Raw genomic sequence first — 24,274 nt, forward strand, 5'->3', positions numbered from 1 at the left:
CAAATGTGCTGATAAAACCCACTGGCAGTTTTATTCTGCTAATTTCTTATAAACTCTTGATTTGTTTTGCTGATCGTTTCATTTTTAAGAAGACTGAGAAAATAATGCAAGGAAGGATATCTCTGGATTTCTTTCTGACCCAACAGAAAGCATTGTCCAGTGATATAAAGTGGTGGGAACCAGGAGATGAAATCCCTAGAGAAGCATGCTTTGGGCATAGCTATGGACACTAGAAACGTTTCAAACAGTTCAGAGAAAAGAAAGAAAGGATCTCTCTTGTGGCCAAAGAAAATGGTGAGGAGACTTCACAAGGAAGGGTTAGCTAAAATGTTCTGAAATGCGCATGTAATCCCAAGTAATTCCAGTGAAGAGGGAAGGAGGATGGCTCCTTGGAAATGGATCAATGTGCTTACACAGAGGACTTTTTCCCTGTTAACTCAGATGAATGAAGGGTATTCAGTCTGGCTTAACAATCATTACTACTAATCTTTAAGTTGCTTTCCCACAAGAAGGTAAAAGATGAGTAAAATGCAGTCACTGAGCGTGATGTAGACCTAACATCTAGTGGTAAGGTTACAAAGAGTAACCTCAAAATGTGGGCAACTTCTGACATACTTTGAGTCACAAAAGTAAAGCGGGGGTTCAAAAGAGAAACAAAACCAGGGGTCGGGGTGGTTTCAGAAAGGGTTTCAGGGAGCAGATGATGCTTGCGATGCTCTTTGGAGGGTGGAGGGAATTTCCACAGATGGAGGAGAGGCATCGTGTTAGAGGATGCTTTGCAGAGAAGAACTAGCAAGGACCGAGGCAGAGCGACGTGACTGCAGGAGAGTGTACAGTGTAAGGTATGTATATGTGAGTTTTTAGAGTTGAGGTTTGAGTGATAACAGCTGAAATATAATTGACTGATGTCTGCCAAGTACTGTGCTGAGTGTGTGACCTGTATTATTTCAGTCAGTCTTCACAAAAACTGAGTACTATTAATTGACCCTCTTTTCAGATGAGGAAACAACTCAGAAGTTTAGTAACTCACAGTAAGTGGTAGATAGAACCAGAGTCCGAAGCCATTTAAATTTAACTGCGTTGTGAAGGGCTTAGGATTTTTAACGAAGTTCAGTGACCAGTGGGAATTCGGAGTAGAGGAGAGACATTGGAATCTTTCTGGAAAGATGAACTGGGCCAGGAAATGTAGAGTAGATTGAAGTGATGGGAAAGAAAAAGTGGAGACCCCCTAATGGGGATCTAAAATGGATTGCTGGTTGTAGGTGTGGAAGAACAGAAAACAAGTTTTGGGGTGAGGAGGTGAGTGTCAGGACAGAGGTAGGATCTGCTGTATTGGGGGATCTGCGAGAGAAAGTTGGGGTGGACCTGGAGAGGGGTGGTTGTCTTAATCAGAGTCAGGGAAGTCAGCACAGGTTATCAGCATGAGGGAGCGATAGGTTTGCTCTTGAAGTAAGCAGTAGGCTTCCTGTTCTAGTGATAAATCTGGGGGCCATCCACCAGGCTGTGGGCTGGAGGAGGGTGAGGACAGCAGAGTGAGTAGAAACCTATCTTACCAGGAGCTATGGGCGTGGGTAAGATGATCAAGAGCTAAGGCTCATAGAGAGAAGTGGATGGAGGGAAAAACACCGGTAGATGCCTACGTATTAACTGGGAGGGAGAAAGAGGAGCCGGTAAGCCACACTTTAAAGTTAGGAAGAACTTTAGTTAAGAGTATTAAGTGTTACACAAACATGATAGAAGAAAGTCTGCAGAACTAACGTCAGGAATGAGCTGAGACTTGCAAAAGGTGGTTAAAAAATTTAAAACAGCTTTGCAAATGTGTATCCAGAACTACATGAATAAGTAAAAGATCATCTTCTGGGTGTGGAAATTTTCTCTGCTCAAAACATCAGGAGTCAAAAGAATTGTTCCAATTCTACTTGTTTCCTATCTTTTTTTTTTTTTTTTCCTAAAGGAGAAGTACCAACTGAAAAGAACTGAATACACCCAGAGGAGAGGGAATTGGAACCTTAGACAGGTGAAGGGGTGGGAACCATGTACCTATCTCTGCTAAACAGGTTCTGGGTGCCAGTTCAGCCCAGAACACACCAGGGGACTGAATTACTTTAGTCTGCACAGGACCTCTGAGAGTAAACTGTGCCGGATGAAAGAGATCACAAGCCTAAGGACAGGCAGATGCTGTCAAGATGATTAGAAAGAGAAAGGAAATTTCAGAAAACTCTAGACCAGTGATTCTCAACCCTGGGTGCACATCGAAATCTATTGGGGAGCACTTAAAAATTGCTGCCAGATCCCACCCCCAAAGTTCATGATAACAGTGGTATAAGGACTTTATGCCACCCCTTAGGACGTTCTGACAAGCATCCAGGGGTAAAAAAATCACACTCCATATAGGTGAGTTCTGTCCATCCACTGCAAAATTCTTGAATGTACTGTTACTAAAGAGGTGAACAGTTCACATTAGAAAAGGAGCCAGTCTGGGTTCACTTAAGACAAAACATGCTGAATTTCTCTGGTTTCCCCTTGTGTTTAGGTTACTAGATCATAAAAATACCACAGACACAGTAGATCTTATTTCTACTAGTTGACACCTGAGGATTGGGGGAGAGTCATTCCCAGCTTGGGAACTTGTCTCAGGAGGGCTGGCGGCGGGGGGGGGGAAGAATAGGTGAGATCTTCAACATTGGGAACCACCAATGGGATACAGAATGTTTAGTGAGAATATGGTAGCTGGTGAGGAGGACACAGCCTGATGAAGTCGAGCCAGCAGCAAAAGCCACTGTCTCGAGGGACATCTGTGCTGTGGGGTGTGGGTGTAAGTGCTCAAAGCGGAGCCCACGTGACCAAGAGTAGGGGCTGAGCTTTGGAGCCAAGCCCTGGGCATCAAGGCAGCCAGCGAGTATTGCAAGACGAGAGTGTTTATGCATAGCAAGCTCTTCCCATTTTTTTAAGGATGTCAGACTTCTGAAAAGTCTGTTTGAAGTATTTGATAAGGAATCTGTCTTGTGATATCCTTGTGAACAAGGTGGAAAATTAAGGTCTAAGTCAATACCTTCTCTTCTGGAGAAGAGTAGGATTTGTTTAGGTGTGGAACATGGAATTTTCATAATAATCATTTGGAAATCACCTGTACCTCCTTCTCCACATCTGCCTGCAAGCGCTGCCTCCTGGAAATCCTGCCAGCTCTGAATTGTCCGTCTGTAAACTTCTGAAAGGCTACTAGTAAGCTCCTTGGGGGTCTCTCCCAATCTTCCGTCTCCTTTCTTCACTGACATGCTGCTTTCTGATTCTGTGTGCTGGGGTTAGTATTTGTGTCTGTCCCTCCCTCCCTCTCGCTTGTTCTAAGGATGTTTGAGGCAGTTGGAGGCTAGGGCTCCCCCAAGTAGATACAATGGAAGGCAGCCTACAGTAGGAAGCTAAGTAGAAAACTACCCGCTGTCAGACATCTTGCCAACAGCCCAGCAGCAACTTGTACAACTTTCCAGCTTAAAAAAAAAGATAATTTATTTAAACATCGTCTTATTTCACCAAGTCTTTGAAGTGGTTTCCAAGAATACACACACTACACGGGAAATAGTGGGTAGTTGAGAGAACTGAAGCGCAGGGACAATAAAGGTAAGCCAGGCACACGGAAAGGCTCATCTTCTGCCTCTGAGGTTTACCAGCAGTGCCGCCAGGAATCTGACTCATCCATCCTAGTGCCCCAGACAAAACGTGATATGTTCTCATATACAAATTCTCAGTGTCTAAAAGGCAAGAACAAGCCAGTCACTTAGGAGAGGCACTCTGATACTGAGACCTGAATATTTGCTTATAAAGGTCCTGTAAAGCAACCTTTGTCTTGTATGAATTGATTGGTTTGGCCATTTGGAGGAGCAGTTTGGAATATCTGGTGAAACTAAAACTAGTTCTACCTCATGATACAACAGTTCCACTTATTTTAGAAAATCAGGCCACAGCGTCACAAGAAGCAGATCCTGCAGCACTGTTTCTAAGCACAAAGAATCAGAAACAACCTAAAGGAAGAATACTTTAAACAAGGCAGAGTCACACCATGGAACTATGTGGTAGGAATGAACTAGTGTATATGTGTGTATGTGTGTGTAATAATTTTGAGTGAAAATAAGCCAGTTGCAGAAAGAAATGTATGGTATGATACTATTTATTATGCAAAATTTTTTAAAAGTCAGAAAAATGATAGATGTATTTATATAAATAAGGATGGAGACCTATTAATTTGGGGTGGTAGGAAAATGGATATTTGTATATATCCTTTTTATTTTTCTGATTAAAAGGGAAAAGCAGCCACTGTGATGTTGGCAGGACAGTGACCACAATATTCTGTACGAACTCATCTAGAGATGACTGCCCGGTCACCTTTTCTATGCTTTTATATGATTAGCTCATTGAATCACCTCAACAACCCCTTTGGGGCAGTCCTTTAATTATTGCCATCTGTCAGATGAAACACTGAGGATTAGAGAAGCTGAAAACTTGCCTAAAGCCACCTAGTGAGGCTGGCTTTGAACCCAGGCCATTTGAATCCAGGGCTTATAGTCTTAATTATCACACTACTCTACAGAATTTCCCAATAACCTCAGATGGGTTGGTGGGTGGGTTATTTATATATATATAAATATATATATTTATATATATATAAATATATGTATATACACACACATGAAATCTATATATATACACACGCACACACACACATGAAATCTCTTTCACTGTAGGTCAAGGGCATTAAGTCCAGAGGACAGTGCGGGGAAAGCGGTTCTTCCTAGATGAGAACAGTGCAGTTCCACCAGCTCGTCCATCTGATGATCTGACTTGGGCTAGGTGTACATATATCTTATATTTCTGGATCATTTGCTGGTGGCTCTCCACCCTGTTTCCACATCAGAATCACCTGTGGAGGTTTTAGGACTATCAAATCCTGACCCCACCTCAGGTTCCAACGTGATAGATCTGGGCTTGGTCATCAGCATTTTAGAAAGTTCCCTACATAATTCTAATGTTCAGTCAGAGTTGAGATCCCTTGCTCTATAAAGTCCGGACGGTACAATGTTCAAGGTTATAATGTTTGGTAAGAGCCTGGAGGGTTGATGCTTTGTGTTGAGAATCAAGGATAGATTCGTAGGTGGTGACTCTTGTGAATGTCTTGTGAAATCCAGGCTCCTGATCAGGAGGAGGGGATGCCTGGACCTCCACCTGCCCCACCACACCCATGTGGACCTTGGCAGGTTAGGATCTGTCCAGCCAACTGTCTTTTAGTTTTCTGGAAAGCTGTTAGAGAAAACTTGCTGTGATAATTAAGCATGGGAGCAGGGACTGGAAGCCCATGTATCTGGCATTTGCCATCCCTGGCTTAAAGGAGAAGCTAAGAAGTGGGACAGAGTCTTCCTTAGAAAAGAGCTCAGGGTCTACTCCAATTCCCTGATGGAAGGTATACCAGATGCCTCAAGGTTCTATGCCCAGATAAAGTATTCACCTATGGCAGTGGTCCTTAAACCTGTGCATCAGGTCACCTGAAGAACTTGTTAAAGATGGATTACTGGGCCCCACCCTCAGTTCCAGACTCCGCAGGTCTGTGGTGGGGTCTGAGAATTTGCATTTCTAACAAGCTCCCAGGTAATGTTGATGCTGCTGGTCTGAGGACCACTTTTTGAAAACCACAGGCCTAGGATAATAAAAGAAGGTTTTGGAGCTCCCAAAATCTGCCTTTGAAACAAGGATCCATGAGACTTTGAAGAAGGTGGATCTGGACACTTTGAGAAATTACACATGACTCTATGGTTACGGAGACTTTGAAGAAGGTGGATCTGGACACTTTGAGAAATTAGACATGACTGTATGGTTACGGGGATTTGCAGTGGGTTGGCAGATTTGGTCCCAGAAATGCTAATTAATGAACAAATTATCATCGAGCTATGGAGAAAACCTCAGTGCCCTTGACACTCTTCTTAGTAAATCTCCCTGTATGATTTACTTGGGTGAGGACAGAATTCACGTGCCTATGCAGTCTCTGAATGCTGCAAACAAAAGGAAAAGTCAGCCAGACACATAGAATGACAGTCACTCCCCAGAAATATCTTGACAGGCTGGAATCATGGGTCAAAACTAATATGAGGTAATTCAATAATAATAGAGGAGCATCAAGTCCTGAATTTCAGCTAAAGGAAGTAAAGGAGTCCTGCTCAGAAAGAAGGAAACACAGCTTCTCCACAATTCCTACCACATCAGAGTCCTAGATGTAAGGGCAGTGAGTGCTAGGAAGAGGTGTGTGTGTCCCCAAAGCTAGGACAAACTGAGGCAATATTAACAGCTGCAGTGTGTATAAGGCAAGGAAGTGGATTACTTCCTTCTTTCCTGCTATCCCCAGACCACACCTGGAGCTTGTCTTTAGATCTGGGCACTGTTTTCAGGGAAGTATAGACAAATTGAAGTGTAATCAGAGTTGGATGTCTGTGATCATGAGGATCAAATAAGAAATGGCTGATGAAAAATGTGACTGTTTGGTCTGGAGAAGAAAAGATTTGCTGGGTGGGAGGTGGCAGTGATGGTAGTTCTGATGCAGGTTATGGTGGAAGAAGTGGTTCATCTTGTTCTCTGTAGTGACGGAGGGCAGATCTAGGACCCATGTGTCCTAATGAGACAGAGTTCAACTCTAAGTGAAAAACCGTCTTTAACAAAAAATGACATGGGTTGCCCTGTTTCTGTCATAGGAAATGGTCAAGCAGGGATGACCTAGCAATTTACCAAAGGGATTCTTGCTTTGGATGAGAAGTTGGGCTAGAATTCACTCTTAGGTTCTATGATTCTGTGCAATGACTGACTAGTATTTTTGGGCTTTTCATTCTGTTTATTCAGTGGTGGCAAATAAATGGTTTGAGCAAAACTTACAATCTGGTGTCACTGTCAAGTTTTTTGTCTCACGGAAGCTGCCACACTTCAAATCTGTGTTCCCATACATTTCTGTTGCTGGATTGAACTCTGAGCAATAACTTGTTCCTCTCTGAAGAAATGGATTGCAAAGGGCATATAACACCCTTTGCGTGGATCATGGGGGTAGAAATGGATATTCTGTTTCAGTGTGACAGAGTAAGCATTTGAATCTTTAGGCCTCTTGACCCCTGTCTTCCCAGAGGGGAGAGAATACAACAACAAATAGTTTATGTTTGCCCTTAGGGGAGAGGGGGTAAGGAATCCTTTACCTCTGAGCCTCAGTACTCATCCCCCAGGAACAGTCAGATTTCAGAGCCCCTGGATCAGGCCAGCCGTCCAGATCGTTAACGCAGATTGGCCAGCATTTCACACAGAGAGCCAGGACCAGCTGTCCGAGGGCATCATGGTTAGAACTAGCTTCCAGAAACCTCTGATCATTTTGGAGCTTATAGCCAAATAACCAAAGCCCTACTTTTGATCATGTAACATTTTGGAAATCAAGGTGTTTCCGAGGGCATCATTTCCAAAAAGATGTATATCCAGGATTTGAATAATTTTCTTTTATCAAAGAAGACCAGAAGACCAGAAATGGATATTCCATTATACATATTTTGGTGTTAATTCAGTACATAATTTTTTTAAAAATAAATTTATTTATTTTTTATTTATTTTATTTTTGGCTGCGTTGGGTCTTGGTTGCTGTGCATGGGTTTTCTCTAGTTGCGGTGAGCGGGAGCTACTCTTTGTTGCGGTGCACGGGCGTCTCATCGCGGTGGCTTCTCTTGTTGCAGAGCACGGGCTCTAGGCACGAAGGCTTCAGTAGTTGTGGCTCACGGGCTCTAGAGCGCAGGCTCAGTAGTTGTGGTGCATGGGCTTTGTTGCTCCGCAGCGTGTGGGATCTTCCTGGACCAGGGCTCGAACCCTTGCCCCCTGCATTGGCAGGCGGATTCTTAACCACTGCGCCACCGGGGAAGCCCCTCAGTACATAATTTACCTATATATTTGTTGACTGAATTAAAAACGCACAACGTGAAAGCCAAGAGTTACAGTTTTATTTGGGGGCTTACTGAGGACTGTAGCCTGAGAGACAGCCTCTCAGATAGCTCTGAAGAACTGCTTTGAAGAGCTAGGGGGACAGGTCAGTAGGTATGTGATTTTGGAGAAGGGGTACATGCAGTTAAGCACACATCTTGGTAGAAAGTTGCTGCCCGTCACGAGGAACATATGTCTTAGTTAATGGTTTTAGTACTTTTCTAATTATGGGAAGATGCAAGAAACTGAGTGCATAAAATATCTAACTGTCTGAAGGCCTGTTCTGCCAGTTTTCCCAGAGCACAGAGTGACTCATTCCTAATTCTGTTCCGAAATCCTTTCAGCGTGTGTTGAAGGTCAATGACTGCGGTGGCTAATCCTTGAACTGGGTGACAAGGGACCTTCTTTAGTTGACATATCTTACTGGGAAATTTTAAATTAACAGGAACTGTGTGCTCTCTGGTCTTCATGTGAGTTGTTTCCAAGGCTGGAAGCAAAACCTGTTTCTCAAGCAAAACATGACTGAGTGTGTGAGTGCAGACCCCCAGGCCTAACAGATCAATAAATAGCTATGTTATATGCTGCTGTTTCAAACCTACAAGTTACTATTAAGTTGCATTTTTGGGCAGCCAATGGCAGTGAATTATACGGTTTTAATCTTTCTGCATTTATGTCTTGTCCCAAAGTAAGCATGCTGCTTTGACAATTAAAAAATCTGTTCACACTTGTGTTATGGATTTGGGGAAATGTTAATATATTGAAAGACAAAAATGTTTCAAAATTCTGTAGAGTGCTTATTTGTTTTTGGTTGCAAGAGAAGTAGAGGATCTTATCTTTGGTGCATACGCCATTTTCAGGAAGCCGGGAGAGGAGGAAATGGAAGTAAGACCTGTTGAGTGTCTACTCGCTTTAAGGCAGGACTTTTATCCTCATTTTCTCATTTAATCCTCACAATTCCCCATTTCCTACATAAAAACGAATACAAAAAAACCCTGAAGATCGGAGAGGTTAATACATTGGTCAAAGTGCACAGAGTTTGTAATTAAGGAGCGCCAGTTCGAACCTAAGTCTTGCTCCTTCCAAGGCACATAGGTCTTTTTAAAAAAAAATTTTAAATTGAAGTATAGTTGATTTACAATGTTGTGTTAATTTCTGATGTGCAGCAAAGTGACTCAGTTATACACATATATACATTCTTTTTTATATTCTTTTCCATTATGGTTTATCCCAGGGTATTGAACATAGGTCCCTGTGCTATACCGTAGGACCTTGTCGTCCATCCATTCTACATGTAATAGTTTGTATCTACGAACCCCAAACTCCCAGTCCATCCCTCCCCCACCACCTTGGCAACCATGTCTGTTCTCTACGTCTGTGAGTCTGTTTCTGTTGCGTAGATACGTTCATTTGTGCCATATTTTAGATTCCATATAAAAGTGATATCATATGATGTTTGTCTTTCTGACTTACTTCACTTAGTATGACAATCTCTAGTTGCATCCATGTAGCTGCAAATGGCATTATTTCATTCTTTTTTGTTGGCTGAGTAATATTCCATTGTACATATGTACCACATCTTCTTTATCCATTCCTCTGTTGATGGACATTTAGGTTCTTTCCATGCCTTGGCTACTGTGAATAGTGCTGTTATGAACAGGGGTGCATGTATATTTTTGAATTATAGTTTTGTCTGGATATATGCCCAGGAGTGGGATTGCTGGATCATATGGTAGTTCTATTTTTAGTTTTTGAGGAACCTCCATACTGTTTTCCATAGTGGCTGCATCAGTTTACAGTCCCACTAATGGTGTAGGAGGGTTCCCTTTGCTCCACACCCTCTCCAGCATTTGTTATTTGTAACTTTTTAATGATGGCCATTCTGACCAGTGTGAGGTGGTACCTCATTGTAGTTTTGATTTGCATTTCTCTAATAATTAGCGATGTTGACCATCTTTTCATGAAGGCACATAGGTCTTCATGTGTATGTCTTCTTTGTGTCTTTTCCCACACTGTGTATTCTTTTCTTAGTGAAGATTTCTAAAATAGGTCTTAAAATAGCCTTTGTTGCCAAATGTTTGGCAGTGCCTTGGTCTTTTATTCTTCCCCATTCTTGGTAGAAATAGGAGTTCTCTCTTCCCTAATTGAGCCTCAGGATGGCATATGTTTGCACGTCTTATGCCCGTTGGACTTGTAACTAGAGCCCCATTTTCACCTGGGCCTGACCCTACTGTTTCTCCAGGTGGGTGACAGTGGTGAGAGAGGACCCAGCTCATCTCAGAGGCCCAAGAAGAGCATTTTTGAATTGACCTAAATGCATCAAGCTTCTTATCCCTATTGGATTTGGCTAGTAGGTGGTTTGTTAAGTGAGAGCAGGTCCCAGAGTGAGTTCTGCTGTGCAAAAAACACTTGTATTAGGCAGAAAGTGCAAGAGCAGTCATACTTTCTGTTCCTGAAAGCTCAGGGAGGTCCCAGCTCTCTGTCCCTGGGGCATATTGACAAGTACTTGCAGGAGCAGAAGGACCAGCCCCCCACCAGGCAGATCAGTGGCCAGGGGGTGGAGGAACCTTCCGGGGAGCCTGCAACTGCTCTATTTATTAATCCACATGGTGGTTATGTCAGTATTTGCAAATGTAAAATGTAAACTTTCATAGAGTTGTCTGTACACTTAAGATTTGTTCACTTGGGGGGAGCTTCAAGATGGCGGAAGAGTAAGACGTGGAGATCACCTTCCTCCCCACAAATACATCAGAAATACATCTACATGTGGAACAACTCCTACAGAACACCTACTGAACGCTGGCAGAAGACCTCAGACCTCCCCAAAGGCAAGAAACTCCCCACATACCTGGGTAGGGCAAAAGAAAAAAGAAAAAACAGAGACAAAAGAATAGGGATGGGACCTGCACCTCTGGGAGGGAGCTGTGAAGGAGGAAAGGTTTCCACACACTAGGAAGCCCCTTCGCGGGCAGAGACTGCGGGTGGCAGAGTGGGGAAGCTTCGGAGCCACAGAGCAGAGCACAGCAACAGGGGTGCGGAGGGCAAAGCGGAGAGATTCCCGCACAGAGGATCGGTGCCGACCAGCACTCACCAGCCCGAGAGGCTTGTCTGCTCACCCGCCGGGGCGGGTGGGGTCTGGGAGCTGAGGCTCGGGCTTCGGTCGGATCGCAGGGAGAGGACTGGGGTTGGCTGCGTGAACACAGCCTGAAGGGGCTAGTGCGCCACAGCTGGCCGGGAGGGAGTCCGGGAAAAGGTCTGTAGCTGCCGAACAGGCAAGAGACTTTTTCTTGCCTCTTTGTTTCCTGGTGTGCGAGGAGAGGGGATTAAGAGCACCGCCTAAACGAGCTCCAGAGACGGGCGCAAGCTGCGGTGATCAGCGAGGACCCCAGAGACGGGCATGAAACGCTAAGGCTGCTGCTGCCGCCACCAAAAAGCCTGTGTGTAAGCACAGGTCACTCTCCACACCGCCCCTCCCGGGAGCCGGTGCAGCCCGCCACCGCCAGAGTCCTGTGATCCAGGGACAACTTCCCCGGGATTACGCACAGCGCGCCTCAGGCTGGTGCAACGTCACGCCGGCCTCTGCCACCCCAAGCTCGCCCCGCACTCCGTACCCCTCCCTCCCCCCAGCCTGAGTGAGCCAGAGCCCCCGAATCAGCTGCTCCTTTAACCCTGTCCTGTCTGAGCGAAGAACAGACGCCCTCAGGCGACCTACACTCAGAGGCAGGTCCAAACCCAAAGCTGAACCCCAGGAGCTGTGCGAACAAAGAAGAGAAAGGGAAATCTCTCCCAGCAGCCTCAGGAGCAGCGGATTAAAGCTCCACAATCAACTTGATGTACCTGCATCTGTGGAATACCTGAATAGACAACGAATCATCCCAAATTAAGGAGGTGGACTTTGGGAGCAACAATATATATATATTTTTTTCCCTTTTTCTCTTTTTGTGAGTGTGTATGTTTATGCTTCTCTGTGTGATTTTGTCTGTATAGCTTTGCTTTTACCCTTTGTCCTAGGGTTCTGTCTGTACATTTTTTTTTTTTCTCTTTTTTAGTATAGTTTTTAGCGCTTGTTATCATTGGTGGATTTGTTTTTGGGTTTGGTTGCTCTCTTCTTTCTTTTTTTTATTACTTTAAAATTTTTTTTAATAATTTTTATTTTTTATTTTAATAACTTTATTTTATTTCATTTCATTTCATTTTATTTTATCTTTTTCTTTCTTTCTTTTTTTCTCCCTTTTATTCTGAGCCATGTGGATGATAGGCTCTTGGTGCTCCAGCCAGGTGTCAGGGCTGTGCCTCTGAGGTGGGAGAGCCAAGTTCAGGACATTGGTCCACCAGAGACCTCCCAGCTCCACATAATATCAAATGGCGAAAATCTCCCAGAGGTCTCCATCTCAACGCCAAGACCCAGCTCCACTCAATGACCAGCAAGCTACAGTGCTGGACACCCTATGCCAAACAACTAGCAAGACAGGAGCACGACCCCACCCATAAGCAGAGAGGCTGCCTAAAATCATAATAAGGTCACAGACACCCCAAAACACACCACGAGACGTGGACCTGCCCACCAGAAAGACAAGATCCAGCCTCATCCACCAGAACACAGGCACTAGTTCCCTCAACCAGGAAGCCTACACAACCCACTGAACCAACCTTAGCCACTGGGGGCAGACACCAAAAACAACAGGAGCTACGAACCTGCAGTCTATGAAAAAGAGATCCCAAACACAGTAAGTTAAGCAAAATGAGAAGACAGAGAAAAACACATAGCAGATGAAGGAGCAAGGTAAAAACCCACCAGACCAACAAATGAAGAGGAAATAGGCAGTCTACCTGAAAAAGAATTCAGAATAATGAGAGTAAAGATGATCCAAAATCGTGGAAATAGAATGGAGAAAATAGAAGAAACGTTTAACAAGGACCTAGAAGAACTAAAGAGCAAACAAACAATGATGAACAACACAATAAATGAAATTAAAAATTCTCTAGAAGGGATCAGTAGAATAACTGAGAATGGATAAGTGACCTGGAAGATAAAATAGTGGAAATAACTACTGCAGAGCAGAATAAAGAAAAAAGAATGAAAAGAATTGAGGACAGTCTCAGAGACCTCTGGGACAATATTAAACTCACCAACATTCGAATTATAGGGATCCCAGAAGAAGAAGAGAAAAAGAAAGGGACTGAGAAAATATTTGAAGAGATTAGAGTTGAAAACTTCCCTAATATGGGAAAGGAAATAGTTAGTCAAGTCCAGGAAGCACAGAGAGTCCCATACAGGATAAAGCCAAGGAGAAACACGCCAAGGCACATAGTAATCAAACTATCAAAAATTAAATACTAAGAAAAAATATTAAAAGCAGCAAGGGAAAAGCAAAAAATAACATACAAGGGAATCCCCATAAGGTTAACAGCTGATCTTTTAGCAGAAACGCTGCAAGCCAGAAGGGAGTGGCAAGACGTATTTAAAGTGATGATGGGGAAGAACCTACAACCAAGATTACTCTGCCCAGCAAGGATCTCATTCAGATTTGACGGAGAAATTAAAAACTTTACAGACAAGCAAAAGCTAAGAGAATTCAGCACCACTAAACCAGCTTTACAACAAATGGTAAAGGAACTTCTCTAGGCAGGAAACACAAGAGAAGGAAAAGACCTACAATAACAAACCCAAAACAGCTAAGAAAATGGTAATAGGAACATACATATCGATAATCACCTTGAATGTAAATTGATTAAATGCTCCAACCAAAAGACATAGACTGGCTGAATGGATACAAAACCAAGACCCATATATATGCTGTCTACAAGAGACCCACTTCAGACCTAGGGACACATACAGACTGAAAGTGAGGGGATGGAAAAAGATATTCCATGCCAATGGAAATCAAAAGAAAGCTAGAGTAGCAATTCTCATATCAGGCAAAATAGACTTTAAAACAAAGACTATTACAAGAGACAAAGAAGGACACTACATAATGATCAAGGGATCAATCCAAGAAGAAGATGTAACAATTGTAAATATTTATGCACCCAACATAGGAGCACCTCAATACATAAGGCAAATACTAACAGCCATAAAAGGGGAAATCGACAATCATAGTAGGGGACCTTAACACCCCACTTTCACCAATGGACAGATAATCCAAAATGAAAATAAATAAGGAAACACAAGCTTTAAATGATACATTTAAATGATACATTTAAGATGGACTTAATTGATATTTGTAGGACATTCCATCCAAAAACAGCAGATTACACGTTCTTCTCAAGTGCTCATGGAACATTCTCCAGGATAGATCATATCTTGGGTCACAAATCAAGCCTTGGTAAATTTAAGAAAATTGAAATCCTATCAAGTATCTTTTCGGACCACAAGGCTATGAGACTAGATATCAATTACGGGAAAAAATCTATAAAAAATACAAACACATGGAGGCTAAACAATACACTACTTAATAACCAAGATCACTGACGAAATCAAAGAGGAAATCAAAAAATACGGAGAAACAAATGACAATGAAAACACGACGACCCAAAATCTATGGGATGCAGCAAAAGCAGTTCTAAGAGGGAACTTTATAGCAGTACAGTCCTACCTCAAGAAACAAGAAACATCTCAAATAAACAACCTAACCTTACACCTAAAGCAATTAGAGAAAGAAGAACAAAAAAACCCCAAAGTTAGCAGAAGGAAAGAAATCATAAGGATCAGATCAGAAATAAATGAAAAAGAAATGAAGAAAATGATAGCAAAGATCAATAAAACTAAAAGCTGGTTCTTTGAGAAGATAAACAAAATTGATAAACCATTAGCCAGACTCATCAAGAAAAAAAAAGGAGAAGACTCAAATCAATAGAATTAGAAATGAAAAAGGAGAAGTAACAACTGACACTGCAGAAATACAAATGATCATGAGAGATTACTACAAGCAACTATACACCAATAAAATGGACAACCTGCAAGAAATGGACAAGTTCTTAGAAATGCACAACCTTCCGAGACTGAACCAGGAAGAAACAGAAAATAAGAACAGACCAATCACAAGCACTGAAATTGTAACTGTGATTAAAAATCTTTCAACAAACAAAAGCCCAGGACCACATGGCTTCACAGGCGAATTCTATCGAACATTTAGAGAAGAGCTAAGACCTATCCTTCTCAAACTCTTCCAAAGTATAGCAGAGGGAGGAACACTCCCAAACTCATTCTACGAGGCCACCATCACCCTGATACCAAAACCAGACAAAGATGTCACAAAAAAAGAAAATTACAGACCAATATCATGACGAATATAGGTGCAAAAATCCTCAACAAAATACTAGCAAACAGAATCCAACAGCACATTAAAAGGATCATACACCATGATCAAGTGGGGTTTATCCCGGGAATGCAAGGATTCTTCAATATACGCAAATCAATCAATGTGATACACCATATTAACAAATTGAAGGAGAAAAACCATATGATCATCTCAATAGATGCAAAGAAAGCTTTCAACAAAATTCAACAGCCATTTACAATAAAAACCCTCCAGAAAGTAGGCATAGAGGGAACTTACCTCAACATAATAAAGGCCATATATGACAAACCCACAGCCAACATCGTCCTCAGTGGTGAAAAACTGAAACCATTTCCACTAAGATCAGAAACAAGACAAGGTTGCCCACTGTCACCACTATTATTCAACATAGTTTTGGAAGTTTTAGCCACAGCAATCAGAGAAGAAAAAGAAATAAAAGGAATCCAAAGTGGAAAAGAAGAAGTAAAACTGTCACTGTTTGCAGATGATATGATACTATACGTAGAGAATCCTAAAGATACTACCAGAAAACTTCTAGAGCTAATCAATGAATTTTGGTAAAGTAGCAGGATACAAAATTAATGCACAGAAATCTCTTGCATTCCTATACACTAATGATGAAAAATCTGAAAGAGAAATTAAGGAAACACTCCCATTTACCATTGCAACAAAAAGAATAAAATACCTAGGAATAAACCTACCTAAGGAGACAAAAGACCTGTATGCAGAAAATTATAAGACAGTGATGAAAGAAATTAAAGATGATACAAATAGATAGAGAGATATTCCACGTTCTTGGATTGGAAGAATCAACATTGTGAAAATGACTTATACTACCCAAAGCAGTCTACAGATTCAATGCAATCCCTATCAAACTACCACTGGCATTTTTCACAGAACTAGAACAAAAAATTTCACAATTTGTATGGAAACACAAAAGACCCCGAATAGCCAAAGCAATCTTGAGAACGAAAAATGGAGCTGGGGGAATCAGGCTCCCTGACTTCAGACTATACTACAAAGCTTCAGTAATCAAGACAGTTTGGTACTGGCACAAAAACAGAAATATAGATCAATGGAACAGGATAGAAAGCCCAGAGATAAACCCACACACATATGGTCACCTTATCTTTGATAAAGGAGGCAAGCATATACAGTGGAGAAAAGACAGCCTCTTCAATAAGTGGTGCTGGGAAAATTGGACAGGTACATGTAAAAGTATGAAATTAGAACACTCCCTGACACCATGCACAAAAATAAACTCCAAATGGATTAAAGACCTAAGTGTAAGGCCAGACACTATCAAACTCTTAGAGGAAAACATAGGCAGAACACTCTATGACATACATCACAGCAAGATTCTTTTTGACCCAGCTCCCAGAGAAATGGAAATAAGAACACAAATAAACAAATGGGACCTAATGAAACTTAAAAGCTTTTGCACAGCAAAGGAAACCATAAACAAGACCAAAAGACAACCCTTAGAATGGGAGAAAATATTTGCAAATGAAGCAACTGACAAAGGATTAATCTCCAAGATTTACAAGCAGCTCATGCAGCTCAATAACAAAAAAACGAACAACCCAATCCAAAAATGGGCAGAAGACCTAAATAGACATTTCTCCAAAGAAGATATACAGATGGCCTACAGACACATGAAAGAATGCTCAACATCATTAATCATTAGAGAAATGCAAATCAAAACTACAATGAGATATCATCTCACACCGGTCAGAATGGCCATCATCAAAAAATCTAGAAACAATAAATGCTGGAGAGGGTGTGGAGGAAAGGGAACACTCTTGCACTGTTGGTGGGAATGTAAATTGATACAGCCACTATGGAGAACAGTATGGAGGTTCCTTAAAAAACTACAAATAGAACTACCATACGACCCAGCAATCCCACTACTGGGCATATACCCTGAGAAAACCATAGGTCAAAAAGTGTCATGTACCACAATGTTCATTGCAGCTCTATTTACAATAGCCAGGACCTGGAAGCAACCTAAATGTCCATCGACAGACGAATGGATAAAGAAGATGTGGCACATATATACAATGGAATATTACTCAGCCATAAAAAGAAATGAAATGGAGGTATTTGTAATGAGGTGGATGGAGTTAGAGTCTGTCATACAGAGTGAAGTAAGTCAGAAAGAGAAAAACAAATACAGTATGCTAACACATATATACGGAATCTAAGGAAAAAAAAAAAAAAAAAAAGGCCATGAAGAACCTGGTGGCAAGACGGGAATAAAGACACAGACCTACTAGAGAATGGACTTGAGGATATGGGGAGGGGGTGGGGTGAGATGTGACAGGGTAAGAGAGTGTCATGGACATATATACACTACCAAATGTAAAATAGATAGCTAGTGGGAAGCAGCCGCATAGCACAGGGAGATCAGCTCGGTGCTTTGTGACCACCTAGAGGGGTGGGATGGGGAGGGTGGGAGGGAGGGAGATGCAAGAGGGAAGAGAAATGGGAACATATTGTATATGTATAACTGATTCACTTTGTTATAAAGCAGAAGCTAACACACTATTGTAAGGCAATTATACTTCAATAAAGATGTTAAAAAAAAAAAAAAAGTGGTGCTGGGAAAACTGGACAGCTACATGTAAAATAATGAAATTAGAACACTCCCTAACACCATACACAAAAATAACCTCAAATTGGATTAAAGACCTAAATGTAAGGCTAGACACTATCAAACTCTTAGAGGAAAACATAGGCAGGACACTCTATGACATAAATTACAACAAGATCCTTTTGACCCACTTCCTAGAGAAATGGAAATAAAAACAAAAATAAACAAATGGGACCTAATGAAACTCAAAAGGTTTTGCACAGCAAAGGAAACCATAAACAAGACGAAAAGACAACTCTCAGAATGGGAGAAAATATTTGCAAATGAAGCAACTGACAAAGGATTAATCTCTAAAATTTACAAGCAGCTCATACGGCTCAATATCGAAAAAACAAACAACCCACTCCAAAAATGGGCAGAAGACCTAAATAGACATTTCTCCAAAGAAGACATATGGATGGCCAAGAGGCACATGAAAGAATGCTCAACATCATTAATCATTAGAGAAATGCAAATCAAAACTACAATGAGATATCACCTCACACCAGTCAGAAGGGCGGTCATCAAAAAATCTACAAACAATAAATGCTGGAGAGGGTGTGGAGAAAAGGGAACCCTCTTTCACTGTTGGTGCGATTGTAAATTGATACAGCCACTATGGAGAACAGTATGGAGGTTCCTTAAAAAACTAAAAATAGAACTACCATACGACCAGCAATCCCACTCCTGGGCATATACCCTGAGAAACCATAATTCAAAAAGAGTTATGTTCCACAATGTTCATTGCAGCTGTATTTACAATAGCCAGGACATGGAAGCAACCTATGTGTCCATTGACAGATGAATGAATAAAGAAGATGTGGCACATATGTACAATGGAATATTACTCAGCCATAAAAAGAAATGAAATTGAGTTGTTTGTAGTGAGGTGGATGGACGTAGAGTCTGTCATACAGAGTGAATTAAGTCAGAAAGAGAAAAACTAATACCGTCTGCTAATACATATATATGGAATCTAAAGAAACAAACAAAAGGTCTTGAAGAACCTAGGGGCAAGATGGGAATAAAGACACAGCCCTGCTAGAGAATGGACTTGAGGACACGTGGAGGGAGAAGGCTAAGCTGGGACAAAGTTAGAAAGTGGCATGGACATATATACACTACCAAATGTCAAATAGATAGCTAGTGGGAAGCAGCCACATAGCACAGGGAGATCAGCTCGGTGCTTTGTGACCACCTAGAGGGGTGGGATAGGTAGGATGGGAGGGAGGGAGATGCAAGAGGGAAGAGATATGGGGGATTTATGTTTATGTATAACTGATTCACTTTGTTATAAAGCAGAAACTAACACACCATTGTAAAGCAATTATACTCCAATAAAGATGTTACCAAAAAAAAAAAAAGAGTTGTTCAGTTTACTGTATGTAAGTTATGCCTCAGTGAAAAATAAGGGAGGAAATAAATTCTTGTCCTTAGGTTGTTCACAGTGTGTGAGCAGCGAAACTATTGTATTTTGTTCGAAGCAGTAATCCTCTTGAGTTAGAGGTTGTCCGTGGAAGGGTCACTGGGAGGGGTGAATGCACCAAGGGTCTTTCATGTGTACCTGCTTCATCATCTCCTACACCCCTGGATCCATGGCCTGGCCCCTGGCCAGAGTCTGTCTCCCTGCAGGGCTTTCTCTTTGCCATTTTACTTAGCTAATTGGAGTAGAGGACACCAGACTTTGATGTGACTCCCCTTTGTCAAGGTCCTCTGAGGACTCCTGTGAAGGTCTTTCCTGTGGTGATGCCCCCAGGCCAGCCTGCAGGGTCCCCTAGGTTGGACACAATAGCTGCCTCATTCCACGTGACTGCCTTACCTCTCCAGTACCTTAGTCTTGGGCTACTGCTGCCTTCATTCTTTATTCTTTATTCTGCCCTGTTTTAAGCATATCCTTTCCCTAGAATTTGACTTCTTTTGCCCTTTAAGCTGCCCCTGGTAATTTTGACTGAATTTCTGATGAAGCTAGGCCGGAAGGTTCTGGGGGATGAAACAGATATATTTCCGTAGGCATAATCTTAAACTTACCTGGGGATGGATGTGGGAAGGGCTGTAGATTCTCACCCTTTCTTTTCCCAGAAGAAGAAGAAGAAGAGACAGGGGTGAGGGTCACAGCAGGTGGTACCTTCAGAAGCCTTAACTCAAAGTACCAATTTAAATGAGTATGGATTTAGCCTGTTCACAGCCCTGGCCTTCATATCCGTTGCCTGTGAAGTGAAAATTGGCAGGGTTAAAAGATAACGATCATTCTTTTAATCAACTGCCTCTATGAGAGGATTATGGTGTTTCTGTTCTGACACAGTTTCAGAATTCCCGTGACTCTTACTTTATGGCCCAAATGCTCTTTTTTGTCCCTTCTGCACATGTCACACACCACCTCTCAACCCATGCTCTCATTGTCAGAATCTCAGCCTTGAAACAAAACAAAACAAAAAACTTCCACACACAAGCAGAGTCCCTTTGCTGGTATTCCTCATCCACTGTGGAACCGATTGTCATAGCAATGGCTGTCCCCACAGACATTTCATCATTTGGGGTTTCCATCAGGTGTTTCTTTTTTTCTCTTTCTTAAACAGCAACAGCCAACACTGCTATTAAACAAACTATTAATATAGCTTAACAGCCTCTCTTGGCAGTTTTTAACTAGACTGCATTTGCTTCTAATTTCAGGTACAATTAGTCATGCCTCATAAGTAAAGCTAACTTTATGAAGATGCTGGTGTTGGTTTGCTTTTAGTCTTATTTATTGTTGGATTCAGTACATAATGAATACAGAGATTTGTGTGTGTGTGTGGTGGAGGGGGGGGGTGGTTCTATGAAAGCAACGTGGGAATTGAGTTCTATGCCTACAGGTACCTTCATTTTATTTTCTGAGATTTTGTTATTTCTCTGCATTGTCTTGGTTTTAGTTTATGGCCTTAGCATACTCATTATTTAAGAAGTGTTAGTGAAAGGCATAGGAGACTTGAGTGCTTAATAATTAACCAAAAGTTTGATATAATATTTAACTAGCTGGTTCCTGGACAGCTGTATAACATCCTTCTTTTAAAATTAGACTATGTGAACACTAAGAACCAAATGAATTAGATATAAAACATTTTTTTTATTGTTGTTAACATGCTTGGGAAAGTTGTAGAATTTACTTAGTGTGTCAAATAAAAGTCTGAAGGCAAAACCTAAACATGTTAGTCACCCTTAACTCAGGGCTGTGGGTAAAGGCAGTGGTTCACCCCTAAAGAGCTACAAGGGTGGCAGCCCAGCCAATTACTTGTAAATGTAACCGGATGAGGCAGGTACCAAGTTCGGCTGCTCGCTGCTCGAAAGGCCAATACTCAAGAGATAAGGGTTGGTGGAAAAGGAAAAGTTGCTTTATTCAGGAGGCCAGCAATCTGGGAAGGCAGTGGACTAATGTCTTAAGACCATCTCCGAGTTGCCAGTTAGGAGACAGAGTTCTTAAAGACAGTGTGAGTGAGGGGGCTGCAGGGTGCATGACCAGCTCGTGCACAGTCCTCGGGTTGGTTGGCATCAAGGTGAAGTTTTGAGCACCATCAATCTTCCAGTTTCAACTGGCCTGGGGTCTCCATGCTTGAGGTCAGCAGTTTTCATCTGGTGAAGGTCTGCTTCCTGTAGAAGCAACTCAGGACTGTGTGTCAGGCCTTTGTATCTTTCAAGGAACTGGGAGTTCAGAGATTGCTGATTTATGGTCTAAATTATTACCAGTTTCCTGGCACAGCAGCTATTCTTTGTTTCTACATCTTCACATTTCCTAATCACTAACTCTTGAGCCAGCCTTTTGAGACTCAGCGGAGGCCTGGGAGACTAAGCTTTTCTGTATAAACAAGAGGCAGGCAGAGGACATGGGGAGCGGGGTCTGTCCTGAGAAGGCGCCATGGGCTCTTGCTTTGTTACTTTGCTGTTCCTCACTGCTGAGGAGGCACAGCTGCAAAACAAGAAAGGGAATAAAGTTTTGGATAGAGAGGTTAATCCTAAAGTCAGCAGAGAGACTCAGTTTCATAAAGGGGTCTCTGCCAATGCCCTGGTCAATCCCCTTCCCCGCCAGAGATCCTTGCCATCTTGGAGATCCGCACTGTGCTGTGGAGAGAATGCGGCATTGCCTCTTCAAAGCTGGCTTATGATGTGCTCCCTCCTGAGTCTTCCTAGTTCAGCTCCTCAGTTCTCTTAGGTCCCAGAGATGGGGCAGTAGCTGTTATCACCAGACCTGGCCATCAAGGCATGCTAATTTCCAGCACCAAGATTAAAGGCCTGGGACCTAGCCTGGATGCAGTCTCTTGCCAGCTGCATGACTGGACAACTGACTTAACTTCTCAGAAACTTGGCTTTTTCCTCTGTAAAATGCAGATAATACCCATCGCATCAGACTTTGATTAAATGAGACACTGTGTGTGGGAAACCCATATTATAGGGCTTGGCAGTAAGTAGTATGGACTCAACAAATGATCATTGATTTAATTACTAATATGCTAATAGATGGTATGGAAAATTCTGCTTTCCCCCATAGTTTTTGTCACATCATGTTATAGTTTTTTTTTTATAAGATGTCTCCAGAAACCTTTGGTAGAACAAATTACCCACCTCTATCCCCCAAAAAACCAGAAAGGGATTTTTTTTTTAATTGTAGTAAAATGCATAACATAAAATTAACTTTTTAACCACTTTCAAGTGTACAATTCAGTGACATTTAGTACATTCACAATGCTGTACAACCATCACCATTATCTAGTTCCAGAACATTTTAATCACCATTAAAGGAAACCCCATAGCTAGACTCCATTCCTTAAATCCCCCAGCCCCTGGCAACCACTAATTGGCCTTCTGTCTCTATGGATTTGCCCACTCTGGATATTTCATATAAATAGAAACATACACTATGTGTTTTTTTTGTGTCTGGCTTCTTTCATTTAGCATAATGTTTTCAAGGTTCATTTCTGTTATAGCATGTATAACAGAAGTGAATAATAATCCACTGTGTGAATACTGCTGTTTTAGTCTGTTTGGGCTGCTATAACAAAATATCACAGTCTGGGTGGCTTATAAGCAACAGAAATTTATTCCTCACAGTTCTGGAGGCTAGAAGTCCAAGATGAGTATGCCAGCATGGTCAGAGGGCCCTCTTCGGGTGGCAGGCTTATCACAGTACCCTCCCATGGTGGGAGGGGCCAGGAAGCTCTGGGGTCTCTTTCATAAGGGCAGTAATGCCATTCATGAGGGCTCTGCCCTCGGGACCTAACATCTCCCAAAGGCCCCACCTCCTAATACTATCTCATTGGGCATTAGGATTTCAACATATGAATTTGGGTGGAGGTGGCAGTTAGGGGGGAGGTGTAAACATCCAGACCATAGCATATACCATATGTAGTTTATCCATGCATCAGTTGATGGACATTTGGGTTGTTTCTGCCTTTGACTCTTGTGAATAAACAGCATAGCGGTGAACATTCTTGTACAACTTTTTGTTAGAATACTTGTTTCCAGTTCTTTCGGGTATATACCTAGGAGTGGAGTTGCTGAATCATATGATAATTCTATGTTTAACTTTTTAAAAACTGCCAAACTGTTTTCAACTACGGCTACACCATTTTGCATTCCTAGCAGCGATGCCTAAAGGTTGCAGTTTCTTCCAACACTTGTTATTTTTCAGTTTTTTGATTGTATCTATCAGGGTTGGTATGAAGTGGTATCTCGTGGTTTGGGATGGTTTTTATAGTACAGATTTTTGTATGTGTCTGGACTCAAATTTTCTTACGTTCTTAAGCCTATTATATTGCAAAGTTACACGAAAAACCGCCTATACGTAATTTCCCATAAGAGATAGGTATAATGCGTCTTTTCCTTCACAGCCCCTGATGTGAGTAACCATCGTGGCTCTGTAACCTGTAGTGTAGATAAACCACTTGTGGGATCAGTGCTAATTATAGATGATATCTGATGCCTTGTACCTTCTAATTCTTTTCTTTTTGTTATAGGGATTTCCTCTGGGTCATCCAAAATGCTTTTAAAACATATTGGATAAAAGCTGAGCCACCTGCTTGTGTCTGACTTCCATACTCTCTGCTCCACTGTCTTCTATGGCATTTTGACTACATCAAGGCCAAGGACCTGCTCTTCATGATGAGTGATGAGAAGAGCCTTGTGGTGTCCCCCAAATTGGTCTCACCTTCAAGGAGCACAAGTAGTTGCTCTTCCAAGCAGGGAAGTCGACAGGTAAAGTTTAATGCAAATTTTAAGATGCAAATTTAAATCAAGAAGTTTGCACATTAAAATCTGTACATTGACTTGGGAACTCCTGCTTCTCAGTTTAAGAGCATTTGCTTTTAGTCATATCTTAATTATCTAAGAAGAGTAA

At 41.9% G+C, this 24,274-nt stretch overlaps 1 protein-coding gene across 5 annotated transcripts in view; it reads left to right on the forward strand.

Annotated features, from left to right (window-relative positions):
- Positions 1–24,274, forward strand: part of OSBPL3 (oxysterol binding protein like 3) — a 205,129-nt gene that overhangs the window by 89,615 nt on the left and 91,240 nt on the right. For all 5 annotated transcript variants that reach the window (XM_059933761.1, XM_059933759.1, XM_059933758.1 and 2 more), the window contains one exon: positions 23,895–24,132. In XM_059933761.1, coding sequence (XP_059789744.1) covers positions 24,037–24,132 — 96 coding nt within the window. In that variant the 5' untranslated portion in view covers positions 23,895–24,036. The remainder of the gene's footprint in view (positions 1–23,894; positions 24,133–24,274) is intronic.

The sequence above is a fragment of the Balaenoptera ricei genome, chromosome 9, assembly GCF_028023285.1.
Source record: "Balaenoptera ricei isolate mBalRic1 chromosome 9, mBalRic1.hap2, whole genome shotgun sequence".
NCBI lineage: Eukaryota > Metazoa > Chordata > Mammalia > Artiodactyla > Balaenopteridae > Balaenoptera > Balaenoptera ricei.